Genomic DNA, 22,974 nt, shown 5'->3' with positions numbered 1-22,974 from the left:
TCCTGGACACAGGCCCTCATTCTTGGGAGACTGTAGCTTCAGGCTGTTCTCACCTCTGCTCTGATTCCTGCCATCACTCTGGGGACTTGCACTCCTGTATGAATAAGCCACCATCAACATATTCTTTGTGTTATCTTCTCATCCTGCTGACCTTTTTCTCATCCTTCCATTCTCATGGTCTATCCCCAGGCCCTGTCATCCTGAGAAATTGTACCACTTGTGAAAACCCAATTTCAGTGATCATCTCTTTTCTTTCCAAATCTCTTGCTAAAGTGTGAGCATTGCTTAAATTCTTAAACTTCATTAAGACTTCTAATTAATTGGCCCCACATTTCCTCTCCAGCCATGGGCCGCTCCAAGCCCACCTTCCTTCCTGGTTTGACAGCTTCCATCATCCACTGCCAGAAGCAATGCCTGGAAAACACGGATCTCCGTGGCCCTCTTTATCCGATGGCAAAATCCCAGGCCTGGAAAATGTCACCTCCACCTTCCCCAGGCATGCAGCACCCCCACAGCTGAACACAACGGCATGACGGCTTTCTCTTAAACAACTGGCCACAAACTTCAAATGCACATTTACAACTTCCTCAAGATTGTATTGTGTTTCTCTAGTGACGTTTTCTCTTCTCTCTTCCCCTCAACCCGCCAAAAAAGGGGTTGAAGTAAAAAGGGTGAAATGAGATAGTTACAAAAGCATAAAAGATAGAGGTTGTTATATAGCAAGGGTAACAAATATCTTTATAAATGTTAGTAATAGTTACGATAATTAGTAGAATTAAGATAGTAAGTGAAGTAGTTATAGAAGAAGAGAATGAATTTATTACTTTTATTTGGAGTTGCACCGATTTTTTGGTTCCTAAGACCAACGTAGGTAGGACCCTCCTCTCTCCAGCCATTCACTGGACAACATACTTTACATTTCACCGAGAAGAGAGGAACCATGGCTGATGTCCTGATGTGCTCAACAGATCAGGAAGACACAGCAGTGAAAAATGACATCCGCCTTCATAGAGCCTTCATCTCCATCTCTCCTCTTCGCCTCCTGGCAACTATCAACACACCTGCACCTGCACCCACCCGCTCCAGCCCGTCTCACAACACAAAAAGTGGCCTTCCTCCTGCCAGGGGCCGATTCCTCCATCTATGCTGGACCTGGGCCCTTCTTGCCTTCCAAAGTACTTCCCTTCTTCAGTTCTCTGATCTCCCCAAATCACCAAGTAATTCATCTCTGTGGAATCCTCCCTCTGAGTGTTAGACAAATTCTGGCCCCTCAATCTTTAAAGAACTGTCTTGTGGTTGCTGCATTTCTCTTTCTTTTGATAGAAAATCCACTAGACGGAATTAGCCTCCCCTTCTGTTCACTCTTCATCTCATAAAACTCTGGCTCCTGTCTTTAAGCATCCCCCAAAACTGCTCATTATGGTCATTCGTGATCTTTGCACAGCGCCACAGGTAAAGGACACTCCCTGGCCTCATCTTCTGCAACCGCTCAGTAGCATTCAACACAAACCACCACTCTTCCTCTGGAAGATCCGCCTCCTTGGCTTCCTCAACACCATACAGCTCTGAATTTTCTTTTACTTTCTTTAAGATTCCTTCTTGGTCTCCTTTGCTGGTTGCTACTCTTTTGCCTGATTTCTGAACGTTAGTGTTCCTTAAGGCTCATCAATCATGGTCTCTCCTTTCTTGGCTTCTTCTGAGAATCCCTGTGGATTTAAAATATCCTCTACATGCCAGTAATTCCAAAGTTATCTCTCTATCTTGGACCTTAGGTCTTTCTGTCTTCCAAGCTCCCACTCACACATCCAAGTCCCGACTTATTTCCTTCTCCATGCTTCCGGCATAGCAAGCGTGTTCAGAACTGAAGCTCGCATCCCATGCCTCTGATCTCACCTTCCCCATTTTACCCATCTCAGTCAGACAGAACTTTCAAACTTCCTCTCCCTGACCCACAGCCAGCCAGTCACCAAGTCCTTGCATGCTACCTCTCAATATTCACTTCCTTCTGTCTCCTCTGCCAACTGTCTTCATCCAGAGCCTGTCCATATGGCAACGAGATTGACATACTCAAAATGTAACTAGGATAATGCTGGTCCCTTGCTTAAATCTTCCAGGATTTCCCACTGAACTCAGAACAAAGCCCACACGCTTGACCCTAGCATCCATGGTCCAGATGGTCTTCATCTTTTGGCACTGGCCCTCCTTCTCAGTATTTTCCAGCCACCTTGGTTTGATTTAGTGTCTTGAATAAAGCAACTCTTCACCTCCTTGGGGGCACCGGACATGTGCTCTCCTCTGCTTGGGATGCTCTTCTGCCAACTCCCATAATGCTAGCTCCTTCAATAGCTGGTGTCCCCTCAACACTTGGTCTCAGGGCTCCTCCACCACCCCTCATCTAAAGTAGGTGAACATCCCTGTCTGTTTCCATCCTACCATCTATTTATGATCAGTAACTGTGACTTCTTCATTTACTATTTTATCCAACACTAGCACAATAATAGTATGAGAAGGTATTCAGTACATTTTTGTTGAATGAATGAAGGCTATCTCTACGAAATTTTGGTGATTAAACCTAAGGTGGAGGAAGCTGGTATAAATGAAGGTACTTCTGAAATGCAACTGGTCCAAAAGCCCTGAAAACCTTATGGACTCCCGACATCACCCCTCATTTCTGTAGGGCTCATCTAGAACCTCAGAGTGACTTTACTTCCTACAATGCAATAATGTCTTTGCCAAAGAATTTGGACTGGGGGAAGGAGTATTGAAAGGTGCTTTATGAATATCAATTGTGAACACAGATCAGAGAAGGGGCCAAGAAACTAATATAAACGTATTATTTTAAGGAGTTCATTTTTATTTTGGGAAGGCAATGGTTTGTAGTGTCTATTTTTTAATCCAAATCTAAAAAATCAAGGCATCTACTAAAGATAAATGAAAACAGAAAGGAATCACATACCAATAAATTATAGGGCAGGTATCAGTCTCTGCTATTCTTGTAATGAGGTCAGTAATTAACCAGAATCTTTGTAGGTTTTATCAATTCACTTTCTAAGTGAGTATTACACTTATTGTACTATTTTGCCAGTATGTATAGCTGGAATGTAAACAGGCTTTAAAATCAGAGAAATTTCAGCACAGCAGTTAATATTTGTAACTTTTAACTTCCTATTTATTTTAAGATATTCTAAGAGATGGCTGGCCTTTGTAGTTTATATCTACAAAACCCTCAGACAAAAATGATTTGTCCAAGGATGCTTGTAATATACGTTAATATAAACATTTTATTTCATCAAGTGATATCAGTTGCCTCAAGCAACCAGTGAGATCCCGAGAGCTTCAGCAGCTCCTGGAGCAGCAGTCCCCACCGCTGGCAGGAGTGCTGGTGATGGGAGCTCTCTGCTTCCTCTCAGGAGCCTCATGCCACCATCTGCCTAGAGGCTAGTAGGTCTTGTCATGAATCAACAGGATATAAATGTCCCTGACAGTTATGCCCTGTTCGTATCAGTCACCAAAGAATGCCTGCCTCCTGTGCCTCTCCAGGAGATTCCTCCGTCTGTCCGGGCTGAGCCCCAAGCTCCACATCCTCCACATCTGGCTCTGGGCATCCTTTTTTCTACCATAGATTCCAGCTGCCTCAGCCCGAGTTCCTTCCCCCGTGCTTGGGGAACTCATGGGCAGTCAGCAGTAACCGCCCTGCCACTGCATTCTGCTTTCTCAATGTTTTCCTTACATTCTTCCCTAACAGAAACGGTCTTGTACCCAAAGACACTGCTTCACCCACGGCACCCTCAAATGCTTTTGTGACTGCACTCCTAACACCGCTAAGCACTGCTCTACAGTGATCTAAGTAGAACGTTTTCCCTTTCTCCTTCTAAAGCCCTCCAACTTTCCATTTCAACCCATCAGGCTACACCATACACTATTTCTCCTTCTGTAGTCAGCTACTGACATCCACCTCTCCCTCTCTCCCTCTCTCTCCCCCTCCCCCCTTCCCATTTCTCAAATCTTCAGTTTGCAATTCTGGAGGATCTCAGTGTGCACGTGGGTGGTACTCTCAACTCTCAGATTTCCCAAATCCATGACCTCAGCTTCTCTCATCACCTGTCCTCCACCTGAAATCGGACACTCGGTCTCCCCGGGCCTCCTCCCACCTCCTCCCTGCTGAACATGCAGCTCCTCCACAAGCTCAAAGCAACATCTTTCATTCTTTGGCCAATGCCTGTTTGTCCAGTTCAATCCCTCTAGTACCCAAATCCCAACAAATTATTTGAGCCACTGGCATCTGTAACCAACTTTCCCTGTCCTCTCTCATCTGGCATCTCTGCTTGCCCATCTGAAATTCCGTGGTCAGTCATAATCACTCCCTTAGATTCACCCTCAGCTTATACTGTCATCGTAACAGTGTAAGATGAGATTCACCCTCAGCTTATACTGTCATCGTAACAGTGTAAGATGAGATTCACCCTCAGCTTTTTCGCCTCCCTCTTGTTTTTGTTCCATTTCAATGGCAAGACTTCAAGGCCAGTACCTTTTCTGTCTGTGCCTACACAGAGTGTGTCAGAAAAATGCCCACAGACTGACCTCACTCCAAATTCATCCATATTCCAAGTTTATTCCCTCCTCACTCTCCTAAATGAGCTTCATTATCCTCTCCTCATATGGTTTGGCTGTGTCCCCACCCAAAATCTCATTCTGAATTATAATCCCCATGTGTCAAGGGCGGGACCAAGGGTAGAGTGACTGGATCATGGGGGCAGTTCCCCCATGCTGTTCTCGTGATAGTGAGGGAGTTCTCACGCGATCTGATGGTTTTATAGGCGGCTGGCATTTCCCCTACTTGCACTTCTCCCTCCTGCTGCCTTGTGAAGTAGGTGCCTTGCTTCCCCTTCACCTTCCACCATGACTGTAAGTTTCCTGAGGCCTTCCCAGTCATGTGGAACTGTGAGTCAATTAAACTCTTTCCTCTGTAACCCAGTCTCAGGTATTTCCTTATATCAGTTTGAGACCAGACTAATACAGCTCCTTTCCCTGTAAAACTCTTCCCTCATCTTTATTCTCAGCTAATAACCTAGCTCTGTTTCACCAAGAAAAGAAAAGCAACCAGCAGAGACAGTCAGGAAGGTTTACCATCAAAACACTGCCCGCACTGCTGCCAGGTGGAACTGGTCCCTCTCTTGTCTAAGGCCACACCTACATCCAAGGACCAGTGCTGGGGCTGCAGGTATGAGCCACCACACCTGGCTCATTCCCACTTTACTACAGCCCTATCTTATGCAACGTGGCTCCTCTTTGTTCTGCCCAGTCCTCCTTCCCTCCACAGTCACACTGGCTTCTGGCACATGGTGATTGTTAAAGCCAGGCACGCAGTCACATCAGAGCCTCTGTCCTTGCTTCGTGCACTCTCTGGAAATCTCCTTTCCCAGGTGTCACCGTGAGGCTTCCCTGGATACCTTTCAGTCTTTATTCACCCGTCACCTGCTCAGTGAGACTCTCCCTGACTACCTTACATAAAACGTCACCTCTTCCTCCAGCATTCATTGCCCTTCTTTTGTGTGTGTCTGTGTGACAGAGTCTTGCTCTGTAACCCAGACTGGAGAGCAATGGTGCAATCTTGGCTCACTGTAACCTCCATCTCTTGGATTCCGGATTCTCCTGCCTCAGCCTCCAGAGTAGCTGGAATTACAGGCATGCACCACCATGCCCAGCTAATGTTTTGTATTTTTAGTGGAGATGGGGTTTCTCCATGTTGGCCAGGCTGGTCTTGAACTTCTGGCCTCAAGTGATCTGCCCACCTTGGCCTCCCAAAGTGCTGGGATTACAGGCGTGAACCGCCACACCTGGCCACTGTCCTTCTTTTTGATGTCCTTTTTCTCCATAGCAATGATAACCATCTAACATAATATACACTAAATATGTTTACATGTATAATCTGGTTTTCTCTAAGTAGAATATGGAGATTTCTTTTTCACTCCTCTATCCCTATGACCTAGGATGGTACATAGCACATAGTAGGTGCTCAGTAAGTATCAGCTGAGGGAAAGAAGGAAGAGTGTGTGTGTGAGTGTGTGTGTGTGTGTGTGTGTGTATGAGTGTTTTAGGAAATAGAGATGAATATTGCTGTGATACACTGTATTACCATAACTAATCCTAGTAATATTAATTTTGATTATGACTCAATTAAATTTCTAGGAGAATGCAAAGTGATCTAAGTTTTATAAAACACATCTGAGGAGATGATTACTATTGGCTTTTTTTCTACACTAATTACCCACTGACGCTAAAACAAATGTGGAAACAGTCTGCCAATATTCGTACAAGTTAGAAGAGAAGGCTCCGTTATCTGAACAGAAATGTCAGGGTAGCAACCGTGATTGTTGCTTTAAAAAGTCTTTAGGCTTTCACTGGAAAATGGCTGTGAGATCCAGGTGTCTTCATCAGTAGCTGTGTTACAAAGAGTCAGTTATCAATTTTTACCTGCAGTGCGGGATAACTGATTTTGCTGACATTTGAATACACATTTATGCCTGTTATTCTGGAAACTTGCAATATGAAATGATGAAAGAGATGTACTGTAATTTGCTAACTCAAGCATGTGGAAGTGATTCCAGTTTCTTATCCTTTCTTAACGGATCCTTTTGCCTTGATTCTCATATTGGAAATGGGCAGTAGCATTTTGTCACATACAGACACCAAACAAAAACACACAAACCAAAAACTCATTGATGAAAGTGAGCTGCTGCATCTCCATTTGCAGATTTCCTGGTCAAAGTTGGCAGAGACAGTCTTTGGGAGTAAAAATAAATAACACTGGAAGTCAGGTCAACCAACCTTTCGCTAACTCTTTAGGGTATTTTAAGGACAACTTGACATCTAGATTTAATGTAGTAATACAGAGTTTGTAGTATCACACAGGGATCATGAAATGTATTTTTAAGCAGTCAAAACTATATATATGTGTACATATATATAATATTTAGCACCCTGAATTATTTACTTAGCACATCTATTTAAATTATGACATGTCTCACTGAGCACAACACAGCACTTGAATAATACCGGTTTAAATGGCCACCCTTTGTATTGACGTCACACGTTCACATCCGTGTACAGACTGCCATGAAATACAGAGAGCAAACACGCCGTACAAAAACCTGGTGAAAAGAGCTCGTACATCCACCCACAGACAGCAACTCAGGAATGTCTGTGACCATCGACCCCTCAGGCAAAATTCATCTCTGCATTTATTTGTTTGCTCATCTGCCACGATACAGTGCCTGCTTCCTGCTTGAGTGTTGAGCTGAAATGCACTGGCAGATAGCAGATGTAGCAATTAATAACCTGTCAGGTCTGATGGATAGAAGAGGAGGAAAGTGTCCTCACACATATCTCCAGCATGGTTTTCTTCCCCATTTCAGGGCGCCCAGGGTCAGGAGACATACCTGGCCTCCCTGGGGACCCCAAACTGTCTCATTAGCCGCTATCTTTCATGACAGTCTGACGCAGCCTTTGAGATGCTAACTCACCTGCTCTTCTCCCAGAATCCTGAAGTGATGGAGCTCTTTAATCAAGGAGTTGGGACAGCCAGCTGTTGGAAAGAAGAATTAATCACAAAAATGTCATTTTCACTCTGTGTGGTTATACATTCTTACATACAGTTATGAGTGTCCACGGTCAATGTTGCTTTTGGGAGGACACAGATGTAGACCTGAAAAACACACATCTAACCAACCACAAAAAAGGCCGAACCCTCAAAGGAGCTATGGCCGCTGCCTGGCCTCCAACCACACCTCTTTAGAAAACGGTTGCACGTGACTCTGGCCAGGCCTTCTCTCCCTTCTGATTATGATCTGGCCTTAGGATATCATGCCACTCTGGTTCTTAGAAATATGTCCAGAATGTCACTTGTTCCTCATATACAGCCAGGATTCCATGGGGCCAGAGTGGGGGAGTTGGTGACCGCAGGCTCTGACTTACTCGGCATGTCCTGCTTGCTCACCCTCAAGGCCAGGGGCCTGCTCAGCGAGAGGGAGGAACAAAGGCAGGGCAGCTGGACGTTCGCTCTTGGCAGGGCTCAACTGCAGGTTAGTATCTTGCCTGGTTTTGCCAAGAGGCTTTGTGAAGACCTGTGAGATCCTGCGTTTGAGTATGGAAAGGGCAGATGACAGAAGGACCAAGAGAGAAGCCCCAGCAGTCGTGCTGCCTGCACTTCCTTGTGCCACCCAGTCAATCCAAGTCTCCTTAGGCTTTCACAGTTTCCTTCTTCAGTTGTAAAATAAAGTAAGTACATAGGTAAATTATATATGTGTGTGTACATATATATGGGAACATATAATTAAAACATATATGTATAAAATATCATTATATTTAATGTATAGATATGTAAAATGCATGCCAATGTATAGATATATAAAATTTTGACCAGCATAAGCTTAATATCATTTAATTAGACAATAACTCATATCTATATACTAAATATTATATATTTTATACATAGTATATAACATAAAAATGATATATAAACATAATTTTATATAATTATAAATTAATATAAATATTGGCCTCATATACATAAATTATATAGAAATAATTTTATATAATTATATAATTAAGTATTGGCCTAAATACAGATATTTATAATAAAATAACATATATAATATATATTCTATGTAAAATAAAATACGGTTGACCCTCAAACAACATGGATGTGAACTTTGTGGGTCCACTTATACACAGCTTTTTCCTCTGCCTCTGCTACCCCTGAGACAGCAGGACCAGCCCTTCTCCCTCCTCCTCCTCCTCCTCAGCCACTCGCTGTGAAGACCATGAAGGTGAAAACCTTTATGATGAATCACTTTCACTTAATGGCTAGTTAATACATTTTCTCTTCCTTATGATTTTCTTAATAACCTTTTCATTCCTCTATTCACTTTAAGAAATATAATATTTGATATAATCTATAAAACATGTGCTCACAGACTATTTATGCTATAGGTAGGGCCTCTCATCAACAGTAGGCTATGAGTAGTTAACTTCTGGGGGAGTCAAAAGTTCCACATAGTTTTTTTTTTGACTTCAGGGATGTCGGTATTCCTAAGCCTCACGTTATTTGAGGGCCAAATATATAGATACATAAAATTCAGACGAGTATATGCTTAATATTAGGTAAAATGCGTTGCATCCCTGTCTTTTCAATAGAACTATTCCTTGTTATTAGGTTGTAGTCCTTTATGTTATTATTTTTTTGAGTCAGGGTCTTACTCCGGGCTGGGGTGCAGTGTGTAATCATGGCTCATTGCAGCGCTGACCTCCTGGCTGAAGGTACCCCCCTCCTGCTCCAGCTTCCTGAGTAGCTGGGACTACAGGTGTATGCACCACTATGCCTGGCTAAGTTGTTTTTCTTCCTCATTTTTTGTAGAGATGGGTTCTCACTATGCTGTCCAGGCTGGTCTCAAACTCCTGGGCTCAAGTGACTCTCCCATTTCAGCCTCCCAAAGTGCTGGGATTACAGGAATGAGCCACTCTGACAGGTTCAGTTATATTATTCTCTCTGGAAACAAAATTGATATAAAAACCTGTTTCATTGAGACGAGATCTATGGATTACATAATCTGTTGAACTTCCTATTAAAGAGACTGGATTGCATGCAGAACATATGAACTAAATTATGGAGCCATTTCTCATACTCCTCAGCATTGTGATGTGAGAGTGGTCAGAAGCCCGGAGAGTGTTTATCTGGGGGGAGGGCGGGCTGAAGAATGAGAAAACCTGTATTCACACAGGTGAACATGCTCATTGCAATAAAGATTGATCTGTGCATTGTTTTACAGAGTAGGATTTAAACCAACAAAAAAAATGGAGTAAATTGCCTTATAAGCTAGTAACTGCAGGTTCTTCAACATAGGCTAAATGAATACTTGCACACGATACTTTAGAGAGGAATTTTACTGGGTATGATGGTGAATTTGTGTGTCTACTTGATTGGGCTAAGGGGTGCCCAGCTAGCTGATAACATGTTATTACTGGGTGTGTATGTGAGAGTGTTTCTGGGAGAGACTGAAACACTAAATCAATGGACCAATCCATTTAACTTAATGGACCAAGAAGATCCACTCTCAGCAATGTAGGCAGGCACCATCCCATCCACTGAGGGCACTTCGAGCCTGACAGCCTGCACAGAATAACGGGCCAGAGAACAGCAAATTATCTTTCTCTTCTGGAGTCTCAGACATCACATTTCCTGTTCTCAGGCCTTTTGACTCGAGGACTTACAAGATCCCCAAAACCACCGCCCCTAGTTCTCAGGCCTTCACACTCCGACTGAATGAGACCAAACGCTTTCCCGGTTCTCCAGCTTTCAGAGACTGCGGGACTGCTTGGCTTCCATAATTGTGTAAGCGGTTCCCCTAGTGAATGTCCTCCTGTCTCTTTCTCTATAGATTCTATAGAAATCCTATATTTCATACTTTGAGAAAGTGCTTCATAAGTGTTTACTGAGTAGCACAAAAGATTATATAAATGTGAACAAAATTTAAATACAAATGTAAACAGGTGATATCACCAAGAAAATAAATAGAAATTTCGAGGTGAATATTTTAGTAGGAAACATAATACATTAGTCGCCACAGACTCGTCTGGTACTGTAAAGAAGAAAAGTTAGCTCCTTTAAGTGAGACACAGATGCTTGAGCCGAGTGCTTCTCCAGCTAGAGGCCCCTGAGGCTTGCAGGCTGAAGGTTCTTTTTGAGAAGGTGTTCATTTTGGGGCTGCCACTCTGATGATTATCTAAACAATACTAAAAGCATATTCTGGATCATTTGATTGGCTTCAATTTAGCCAAAAACTGCTATGAAATTCAGCATCAGCCAGGCGTGTTGGCTCCTGCCTGTAATCCCAGCACTTTGGAAGTCCAAGGCCGGTGGATCATGAGGTCAGGAATTTGAGACCAGTCCGGTCAACACAGTTAAACCCCGTCTCTACTAAAAATACCAAAAAAATTAGCCAGCTGTGGTGGTATGCACCTGTAATCCCAGCTACTTGGGAAGCTGAGGCAGGAGAATCGTGTGAATGCAGGAGGCGGAGTTGCAGTGAGCTGAGGTCACATGATTGCACTCCAGCCTGGGCGACAGTGCAATACTCCAAAAAAAAAAAAAAAAAAAAAGAAAGAAAAAGGAAAAGAAAAGAAATTCAGTCTCGTGTCAGTTCCTGTGCTTTTAATCTCTTTGGGAGCAAGTCCTCATGGTTTAGTTTGCTGAAATGAAAGAGAAAAGAGTGGCCAGAATGCAACGGAGGGTTCCCCCGCCGGTGACGTCCCATGGTCTCTATGGTCTGGGGCCAAGTGTCCCAGGGGTTGCCTTACAGGAGAAGTGGTGGGGGAAGGGAAGCAGCCTGCCGCTCAAGGTCCTAGCCACACTGAGATGGAACGTATCGGGACCAACCCATCAGGGGCCTGTTCAGATCTCAAGCCTCGCTTTGGTGTCAGTAAAGTGACAGCTGCTGCCACTGCTGCCATGTTAAGGTGATAGAGTTCATCAGAATATTTTGGTCTTGTACTTTCCATTGTACTTAATTGATATGTTTTTATTTGGGTCTTTCAGTTGTATAAACATAAAGTGCTTATAACTCGGGTTACGTCTAGATGCATTTACGACATATTGCCCTAAAAGTAATTTCATTCAACCTTGGGTGTTTCAGAGAATGTTTTCTTTCCAAGTGGTCTTTTATGTCACTCAAACTTGAGAAAAATGTCTTTGACTTATTTTAATTCTGGGTAAAATAAGAAACAAAATTTTAAATTAGCTTATCTTCAGAATTTGTATTCTGGCAGTCTCCTAGGATGCAAGTGAAAAGGCCGCTGGTGATGATAGCTCATATACAAACGTCGTCAACAGAAGACTAGATGATTACTTGAAACACCTGGTGGGTTCAGACCAGCACAACAGCAAAAACAGGACTAGAGACAGCACAGAGTTAGATGGGAAGAGCTGGAAAAGGTCAAGATATTTAAGAAGACCTCAGAAGGCTATCTGCAAACCATGCTCATCACGGGAACATCAGTGTGGGGAAATGGCCAGATATAAACTCAGTGTGCTAAGATGAAGCTTAAAAATAACAAAACGAGAACAGCAAGACGGCACACAGAATGCACTCGTGTAGAAAGACAGGAAAAAGTTAGTGGAGGGGGTGGAGGTGGCAGGGAGGAAAAAAGTGGGCCTGATGAATAAAAACCACAGTACTACTTCCGGATCTGGAGTTAGAGAGCGCACATCCAATCCTCCCATGCCCTTGTGCATCACCGCCCTCACAAATGGGTTCTTCTGCATTCCTTTTTGGTAAATCCGCATTGACTCTTAACGACCACACATTACCTTATGTAATGAGTATTCCTTACGTAATATGTGAGTAAGTGCTCACATGATTTTTTTCTTTGGGTGGTTGATGGATGAAACTGGTATAAAGCTCACTGCTTTTCAACTTTTGAGATTCAATCTTTCCTCATTCTGAACTCTTTATCATATCTCAGAGATTCCCGGCAGCATCTCTGACACATAATAGAAGTGTTTGGACATTTATTGGCACTTAAAATATTTGTATATGCCATATTTTGTCTTCAATTTTTTTTTTTTTTTTTTTTTTTTAAAGACAGAATTTCACTCTTGTTACCCAGGCTGGAGTGCAATGGCACGATTTCAGCTCATTGCAACCTCTGGCTCCTGGGTTCAAGCGATTCTTCTGCCTCAGCCTCCCAAGTAGCTGGGACTACAAGCACGTGCCACCACACTGGCTAATTTTTTGTATCTTTAGTAGAGATGGGGTTTCACCATGTTGGCCAGGGTGGTCTTGAACTCCTGACCTAGTAATCAGCCTGTCTCAGCCTCCCAAAGTGCTGGGATTACAGGTGTGAGCCACCATGCCAGGCCCTCAAGTAGTGTTTTTACATATTGACACTGTGTTACCTTTCCCGACAACAGCCTACTCTTCTCTCACTATCTTTTCCCTCTTTTCCTGTCCTGGACTCCACTTTTAAAGCCCATCCTGCTGTCCTCAGCAATTTAAATGAGGATTTCACCTTGTTCCGGGCTATCCTGATGCTGTGCCCACAGGATTGTGCTTTTCTGTTGCGTTTTTCCTCCAATTATTAAACACTTCACTCATCTCTTACACGTTTTCTAAAAATCTGAGCTCACTGGTGTTCAATGAATACTAGCTTTTTCTTATTAAAAATGAGTAAGACAGTTTGTTAAAAAGCATATGAAGACAGGATTGAATCTTTTTTTAAAGGATCACTTCAAAACTGGGCCCTTTATTTCAATTAGTATTTGTAATCAACATTTACTTTCATTCTGTTGCTATATGATAAAGGTCATTTTATCATCTAACTGATGATTACATTGATGAATGATAGCTTCAATGAAAATGCATCACATAGTTGTAGAGCATTTCCACAAAGTCACTGACACTACCAAAAAAAAAAAGCAACCCGAAACAAAACCTTTAAGAGATTAACTGAGCCACAATGTTTTCAGAAAGTTTTTGCTGAATTTCCTCAACGATCATGCTGTAAAGTAGGGAAAACTCATTTGGAGAATATATTCCATTGAGAAGCATTAAAAACCACATGAGTCTTCAATCACTATTTTTTCTTTTAATTTCCTTGCAAATCATCACAGGAGCAATTGTGATATCCTTTGGGTTCAATGGAAAATCGTGAGCACCCAGGCTTGGGATAGAAATGGAAATGGATTTCAGCTCTCTGATGTGCTCCTGGCACTGGCCACATGACACAAATAATCTGCAATTTGCAGATTGCTGCTGTTTGGTGTGAAACGCTTTGAGGATTAATTTCTCTCTGGGCTATAGCTTAGAATCCCTAATGTAGGCTTGACAATAACAGTAACCTTCTATTTTCCCCCAAAGTATAACTTAGAAAAGGAAACCGACTAACGATGAAATGGCATCAAAAATAAACGATGATTCAATGTGATCAAAGACGATGCAGCAAGACGGAACAAGGACCTCTGAGCACAAGCCAGAGAGTGGGGGCCATGTCTGTAGGTTGGGCTGCAGCGGTGAAGGAGTCCAATGGGCTCCTCACTACTCCAGCTAAGCCAGGTTGATTAGGGTTGCCATACGCTTTGCTGAAGTAGCCATTTCTGAATGAGTCTAAGAGCCAGGTGTTAATAGAATCCACGGAAAATTTACCAAGCGATCTTGACAGAGCAATTGCAGTGGTTTTTTTTTTTTTTTATTTTATTTACAAAGACAGCATTTTATTTTAAGTAACAAAAACAGAAATTACCGATTGAAGGGTGCTATCCTGCAACTGGGCTCCATGATATCTCAGAAGCAGAGTAGGAGATTTAGTTTTAGACTTTTTTGTTTTATTTTTGAGACAGAATCTCACTCTGTTCCCCAGGCTGGAGAGCAGTGACATGATCTTGGCTCAATGCAACCACCGTCTCCAGGGTTCACGCGATTCTTCTGTCTCAGCCTCCACGGTAACTGGGATTGCAGACATCCACCACCATACCTGGCTAATTTTTGTATTTTTAGTAAAGATGGGGTTGCATCATGTTGGCTAGACTGGTCCTGAGCTCCTAGTCTCAAGCAATCAGCTTGCCTTGGCCTCCCAGAGAACTGGGACTACAGGTATGAGCCACCATGCCCAGCCTAGATGTCTAGTTTTAATTTGTAGTTCTTAAATGATGAGGAACAGTATTATGAAAATTAGAAAAAGAGTAAGAAGTGAAAGACATTGTCTTTTATTTTCTATTTATGAAAGCTGTAAGTTCTCTACTGTGACTTTTTTGTAATAAGATAGTACATTACAGAAATTTTAGAATACAGAAAAAGAAAGAAGAAAAAAATTATCTGTAAGCCAACCACTCAGACAACCTCGGCCAGCAGTAGGACTCCATATGATCAAGTTCAAAGCATTATCACTTTGATAAATAAAGCCAAGCTTATTTTAATCATTTCTCTCTGCTGATGGGTTTTTATTTATGTATATAAAGGATTATTCCTGCATTCTTTCTCAGTAGCCAATACTTGCTGAGTCCCAAGATATCCTAAGCCAGTTAAAGAGAATCCTCAAGAATTCACCTTTCACCTCACAATGTACTCATAGGTATACACACCAGAGAGAAATTTACATGGTTACACAAGGAGTCATGTAATAGAATATTTACTGCAACATTTTTTTTTTTGTAATAACAGCAGCAACGAAAGGACCAATCTGAAATGACCATCAACAGGAGAAGAGATAAAATCATTCCACAAATAGCTAAGGTGCGCCCACTTTGTGCCAGGCACTATTAGGGCACTTGGGTTACATCCATGAAAAAATTAAAATAGAGAAAAATGGGGGCTTGCATTCTAAAGGGGTGAGAGACAATAAAAATAAGCTAATAAGTAGGCAAATGATGTAACATTTTAGAAGGTCATCAGCGCTGCGTGGAAAAGAGAAAATACAGCAGTATAAAGGGCAGGGTTGGCTAATGTCAAGTTAGGAGTTCATTTCTTATGGAGACCATGACACAGAAGCAAAGGTCTTTAGGAAGTGAGTTAATATGGGTTAGCTACAGTGAAATGTGTCAAAACAGATAAATCTCGAAATCACAAGGCAGAGAAAAAAGTCGCCATCGTTTACGCACACTGCAATATCATTTACAGAAAGTTTAAAGAATCTACTAAACAATGTTGATAATACAAATATACTAAGAATATAAAATAAGGCATACAGATAGTAAACATCACTGAAGTTGATTATCAAATTCAGGGGAAGGGCAAAGAGGAACAGCACTGTGAAAGGGGCGGTACTGTTCAAATCTGTCTCTAAAGTGTATTACGGTAATTGTTAAAAATAAAAGGTAACACTTCTTTGACACTTAGTAGGAACAAAACACTCTTCACAGTGTTTTGCCTGTAATCCATTTGGTACTGTTTTTATCCCCATTTTAAAGATGGTGAAATCAAGGCAGAAAAAGAACTAAACTAATGAAGTTATCAAAGCTGGTAGTGTGTACATGGACATTGATTATGCTATTTTAAATATCTAACTGTATGTCTGGAACTTTTCATAATAAAAACTCTAGATGAAAACATTAAAGTACATCTAAAAATAATCTTGGAAAAGACTGAATAAAATTCAATAATATATAGACTGGAGTTTATGAGCATGAACGTAGTTTGGGGAAGGAAAACCTTCCAATAGAACCACTAATTAGTAGGCATAACTTATCTGAGTAGGACAGCATGAGAGTTTGTGGATTTTGAAGCTTTTGGAATAAGCTGAAAGAAGCCATGAAATATCATTTATTCCATTTCTTACTTGTAGATGAGGCAGTTACCACCCAAGGAGCATGCAAAGTGTCTTTCAGGAGCTCAATAGAGCATGTATGAAGCTTGGATAGCTGTGATTTCATGATTTATATCAAAATTGATGCAGATTGGTATTTTCTGGTTTGTTGCAGCTGTTGTAGTAATCCAAATGTCCGTGCTGGGTCACCTCTAGTGACTACGAGATGATCTATCTTCCAATGAGGTGCCGGGAAAGAATCAGTCTCGTTGATAATAAGACACAATCAGAAATCATTTCACAACTAATAATAAATGTTATCCTTATTGGCAGGAGGTGAATTCCAAGCAAATACTCATTGATTCTTTAGCAAACAACTCTTCAGTGTGTATCTACTATGCATAAGGCCAGGGGTCACAGAGAAATCATAAACAAATCAGGCAGGGATTCTGCCTTCCTGGAGCTTGCAGAAGAAACAAGACACACATCAACAAACCAAGTAGATGGAGAAAGAGCCAAGTGGGCAGAGAGCACTCAGAAAGGTGTAAAAAAGTAAAAAAAAAAAAAAAAAAAGAAGAGGAGGAGGAGGAGAAGGCTTGGAATCAAAGGGGCCAAATCCTGGAGTATCTGAGGAAGCCAAGCAGCTACTTGGCTGCAGGTGAGAACTGAAAGCAGCTGCGTACACACAGCCTACCTACTGGGGCTGAGAACTGAGGCCACTGAGACCTAATTATTTGTTCCAGGAAAATCCTGCCCTGGAAGATAAGCTTGTAAAGCAATAAATAACTTCAGTGTTTGCTTCAAGAAACTCCTGCAAATAATTTAACCAGACAGTTTGCTCATGTGAGTAGCCATCTCTCTTAACAGGAGAACAGACGGTTCATCTGGGCAACAGCTCCTGTAGAAGACAACAGTTTTCTGATGAAACCTTCCTTAGGACATTGTCTCCATTGTGTCCATTGACCTCAAACTACTACGTCAGTCACCTGCTCAACTGCCATCTGTTTCCCACCTTGAAAGATCTGCTGTAAGCGCTTAAGCCCAGATTCCCAGGCTCTACGAACACCCTCCCCTGACGTCTCTTTTCTGTGACACCTCCATGACTGTCCACACAATGGTGTCACGTCCTGAACTGTATCTAATCGGCGCTGCTCTGCGACACATTTTCTGTGGTCATTTGGGAGATTTGACACAGACGCCAAGGTAGAACATGCAGTAACAAAAGATTAAGAACGCTTCTCATTTTTCTTATTTGTATGTCATGACGATGTCAAAACAACTTAAAAATTCTGAATTGTGTTTATATTCTTGGTGTTTCACCTCTACCTTTGAATTTCATAAAGTTCTTCCTTTGTTACGAACCTATGTTTTGAGTGGTGGTGATGATACATTTTAGAGGGCGGGTGCTTTCATCATCCAGCATCCCTCAGATCACAAATTTAATTGGGCTGGTCAACACATGAGTAGCCACTGGGAATGGGAGGCTCTCAGAGAGAAAGGGATCCTAATCCATTATTTTCTTTCTCCTCCTGCTCTCAAAAGTTTGTCCTTGGTTGACATCAAAAGGGTAAGGGAGGAAGTAAAGGAGATGGAATTTTGTGCTCCCTTTAATGTGTTTTTCCATAGACTATGGTGGTTGTTTGTGAACATGCCAATGTCTAGTTAACGCTGGGGAAAAGAGAAGTTGCGGGATTGTAATCCGCAAGTGGATTCAAGCAAAAAGGGCCATTCCGATCAGATAAGGCCTGGTTACGTCGGGCACAGAGAGTCAGCTGGGCACCTCATTATCATGGTTAGTGAGGTTTCTTTAGCAGGAAAGAATTGTGAGTTCCAAACAATTTATAGACATGAACATTCATGGAACACTCACTGGAAACTTGTAGAATTTATATTTGTGCTCTATACTTCCCATAGAATGTGTTCTGTGAGCTGGCCTTCCTTGGGGGGCATATTCAGGCACTGTTAAGTTTGAGGAAATAAATCATATCCAAAACAGTTATTAAATAAATAAAAGTCACTGGACTTTAGGGATTGGTGCAATTCCTTAAACTGAGGGATTTCTTAAATGAACACAATTCTTTAAAAATGAGGTAAAGAGAGGGGCTGGGGAAAAAGTGGAATGGGGCAGGGGAACAGAAAATAGTTTATGTTTTTACAAGTACTGAACAGTATTTGTTTTTGATTTTTTTTTTTGTATTTTAAATTCATTTCAGTAATTTCCCTTGTCACTTGAGTACCGTGCAATTGGTTTCTCTTACTCATCTTAGTGTAGGCATAATAGCATGCATTACTGAAAGGCATATTTCAAGTTCTTATAAAAAAACAAAACCTAATAATTTTGCAAGCACTCTAAGTATTGCCACTTAAATTCATCATTGCTTTTGTATAGCATCACTGCTTTTATATATTCAGAGCATATATGCTGGGGTGAGCTACATTTGAAAGAGATAAGATGAAAATAAAACAAAAATCCAATTTAAAGGACAATAGCTTCTATGATAGGGTGAAAAACCGACACAGCTTTGAGTATATCGTTAATTACACTATGGTTTGATTGCCCAGATCTTTGCATTTTACCACATGAGAATGAGCAATTATTCTTCAATTAGCTAAAACGATGAATCCGAGTACTTCTCGTCTGTCAGAGAGTTACACCAATGAGCTCAAATTTGCTATTCATGTTTTGAAGTGCAGCCTCATAAACGTTCAACCAGGTGCCTCTAAAACACAGGGACCTTGACGTCGGTGTGCTGCTCAGGTGACCGCACCATGGCCCTGGAATAAGGATCTCCAGACAATTAAATCCAGCCCTTTGTCATGCACACTTTGATAAGAAATGCATTTAGAGACAATTTGTTTTAAGTAAGCACTTACCAACTAGAAAATGAAGCTCAGTAGACACTGATCTTGTCAGTGTGTCAAAGGTGAAGATTATCCTAGGAAAAACTTTTCATCTCTCTGCATTTGTGTGTATACAAGTTCCTCTGTTGGCTGGGTGCAGCGGCTGACATCTATAATCCCAGCACTTTGGGAGGCTGAGGCAGGCAGATGACCTGAGGTCAGGGGTTTGAGATATGGCGAAACCCTGTCTCTACTAAAAATACAAAAATAATTACCTGGGCTTGGTGGCAGACCCCTGTACTTCCAGCTACTTGGGAGGCTGAGGCAGAGGAATTGTTTGAACCTGGGAGGTAGAGGTTGCAGTGAGCTGAGATGGCACCACTGCACCAGCCTGGGCAACAGAGTGAGACTCTGTCTCAAAAAAAAAGTTCCCCTTTATGCCAATTTTTACTTTAAGAAGTTTCATAGGCATGAGTAAAGCTACTGTAGTGAAAGAACCTGTCAACAAAGAGGTCGTTTTCGTATTTCTGTGCTGTTCTCCTGGTCTAAGTTCACAAAGTGTTTGTCTCCATTGTATTTGCGTCTGTTTTTTTTAGTGACTTTACAATGTCGATGAACTACTATGTCCAGTAAGTACAAAAACAAAAGGAGTTCTTTTGAGAAGTGTTGAGAGAGAAGAGACCTGGAATTGGAAAACAGATACAATGTGCTAACATGGAAGACGGTAACAGAAGAGGATACGCACAAGTCTGAGGCCTGAGTCACTGGACGATCGGAAGCAAAGACTTATTTATGGACAAGGTGAAGGGCTTTGGACCTATGCCATCAACAGTGAGCAAGAGACAGGAAATGGAATGGAAGACATGAGAGAAAAATGGAATTGTTGGCCTGAGAATGAACATCAACAATGGATGTTGACTCAGAAGGCTGAGATTCTGTTTGGGGACTTCAAGGTGAGAGATAGGAAAGGTGGTCCTGCCTAGCTGCTAGTACAGAAGGTGGGGAGCCATGCTCAGCTACTGAGTTCTGACACACACACTCCTTTCCTGCTTCAGGTTTTATCACCGACTCAGCATTTACTGCGCAAAGAGCTGAGGACACACGTTAGTGAAACAGGACCCTCCTCACAGGCCTTAGCGCCTCCTTCACTCACATACACTCTCCTGTCTAACCTCTAGATCAGAGAAGGAGTGTTTGACTTAACTTGTTACTTACTGGGCCCACAGCGCCACACAGGACTGAATGGTGAATTTGGAATCATTGCTTTCATCTACTGGTTTTTACCAAAGTGTAAAGTGCTTTTGCTAAACAGCTCTCTGGCTCCAAAAAAAAAACAAAAAAACAAAAAACAAAAACCATTTTAAAGGAGATATTTTAAAAGGTAGAATTTCCAATGACAACCCAATTCTTTGGATAATTTATCTTACTTTATAATAGCAGAAACATTCCTATATGAGAACACCAACTCTCGTTAAAACGTTGAGATAACCTTGAAACAATTTAGAGTCTCCAAAGTTGAAAGTTCTTTGAAGATCTATACATTACAATGTTGGGTGTAGCAGATAGAGCCTGAACTAGAAAAGACTGCATTTGTAGACTATTATTAATTTTGTAACAGGGATAAATTAAACCAGATGTAAGTGTCATAAACGCATGAAGCGAGTTCAGAGCTGTTCTCTTGTGACTCAGATCCACGTTCACCCAGGTTGGGAAGCTCAATGCTGCATCCATGTAGCTGATCCCAGCACAGACCTGACATAGGATGAAGACGATAGGAGCCCTTATGGCCAGTGACTAAATTCCAACTAGCATCTTTCTAATGAGATGGCCTCTTTCAAAACAACAAGCATTCTGTAAGATCTTGAAAACCATAAACCAAAATAGATCCATGGTTTACCGGTTAATTTTGTGATAATGAACTACACAGCTTTACAAAAAAGACTAAAATGCTTTTCCGTTTGGCTTTCATTCCTTACTCTTTTTTCTTTTCTTTTTTTTTTTTTGGCGATATGATGTCACTCTAGGAGATAGGTTATATACAGTTCCTTTAGATTTCTCTTTCCAATTTTCAGGACAAATGAAAAAATATTTATACAGACTAGATAGTGGTTAGGACAAATGGCGTTAGGCTATTCCAAAAAGATAATGTTTAAGGAAGAAAGCACATCCTGGGATAAGAAATTAAGAAAACTGGGTTACATAATGGCACTATCAGGCTATAGCAACATGGCATATGTATTTTTCTCTTCTCAGAAGTCTTGGTGTCAGATGAACATTTCTAGGTTTTTTTTCCTATTTAGGAGAGGTTCAGAAAATGTTTAATATTTACAATTCCCTTTTTAAAGATCCTTTTCAAAAGTAAAATAGCTTCTTTTTCATGGTCATTATAAAATATTAAAATGTTGAGAAAGGTAGAAATTAGCAATTCTACCACCCAGAGACATTCATCAGTATTTTTTGTGAATCATCTCCTGGATAACTCACTGCCTGCATATACATCAACACACATACAATTTTAAATATGACATCAACACACATACAATTTTAAATATGACATCAACACACATTCCATTTTAAGTATGTTGCATCATACTATGCGTGAAATTCTGAAACTTGTTTTTTCTACCTAATAATGTGAATGGCCATCATTTCATGTTAAATGATACAGACACACATCATTGTTTTTAATGCTACGCACCTTTGCATCCCACAGCGATATCCTTTAAGCAAATCCTAATGATCACATCGGCGTCAGTGAGTCACCTAGATATGCGTATTTGCAAACCATTCAAGGCATTAAATAGGACACACTCCCCAAAGTGCAACTACCACTGGGTGAAAGTATTAATTCCATTTAACATTTTGATAATTCCTGCCAAAACACTCTTCAGAATTTGTCTACAAACTTACACTGCCAATCGCAGTGAGGCCAATGTCTCCCACTTTCCCAGAGCATTAGAGACACGTCCCTCCTCTCCTTGGCTGTGCATGTATTCATCTCTTCTTCCTTCCTAAGATGAATCTTGGCATCACTCCACTCTGAGAGAAACGAGAACAGTTTTTGCATTTCACCTTAATCACATCAAATTAGGACAGGTGGCAACCCTGCAGGCAACATAATTATGAAAAATGTCTGTGCTCAATACAGCCTGTCCTTCCAGCTTCCCAATCAAATAGGACACCAGAGCCCAACCTTTCTATTTCAGTTGGTGACTCATAGAGCAGTCACCCACGTAATTGCTCTGGATATAATGGTGCTGCAAAATCTGAAATTAAACATAGTATAAAAAGCACAAAAATCTATTCTGTAAGATTAGTTAATTTAATATAATAGTTCTTCTATTATCATCTTCACATGCCAAATTGGTGGCGGGGAGCCTTATGGTTGGCCTGTTATTAAAAGAAAATCTTTTAACATGTCTCCCTTATGCTGCCATCCAAAGGTAAAAAGAAATGATGCTGAGGATTCCCTGGTTTTATTGTGAGAGAGTAGCTGTCCTATCCAATAAAAAGTGTGCAATGAATATCTGTTTAAATAGATTTGAGATAAGCTGAAGCTGGATACAAAACTCCATTATACATCAGGGGGATTCTACACCCAGCTTCATTTAGGATATTGCTTCTCAGAAGACATCCCGAACACCTCAGTAACGAATGTTATATTGAAAATGGGCTCAGTAACAATTGCGGGATGAGTCTCTGTGCAGCGATTTTTCAGCATGTCAAAATTATACTATCACACCATGGAAACAAATTAAACAGCACAAGCCTGGCTGCCGGGATGGCTTTATTAGCAATGCAGTGCTATTTCATAAAGAATGCATTGCTTCAGATCTGTCA

The 22,974-nt window shown here is 41.3% G+C and overlaps 1 protein-coding gene across 4 annotated transcripts in view; it reads right to left on the bottom strand.

Annotated features, from left to right (window-relative positions):
* PRKN (parkin RBR E3 ubiquitin protein ligase) overlaps nucleotides 1-22,974 on the bottom strand; it is a 1,400,491-nt gene that overhangs the window by 220,964 nt on the left and 1,156,553 nt on the right. For all 4 annotated transcript variants that reach the window (XM_074397175.1, XM_003933783.4, XM_074397176.1 and 1 more), the window contains one exon: nucleotides 7,524-7,585. In XM_074397175.1, coding sequence (XP_074253276.1) covers nucleotides 7,524-7,585 — 62 coding nt within the window. The remainder of the gene's footprint in view (nucleotides 1-7,523; nucleotides 7,586-22,974) is intronic.

Source organism: Saimiri boliviensis, chromosome 4 (genome assembly GCF_048565385.1).
Source record: "Saimiri boliviensis isolate mSaiBol1 chromosome 4, mSaiBol1.pri, whole genome shotgun sequence".
Classification (NCBI taxonomy): domain Eukaryota; kingdom Metazoa; phylum Chordata; class Mammalia; order Primates; family Cebidae; genus Saimiri; species Saimiri boliviensis.
This window is presented reverse-complemented; position numbering and strand designations above follow the sequence as displayed.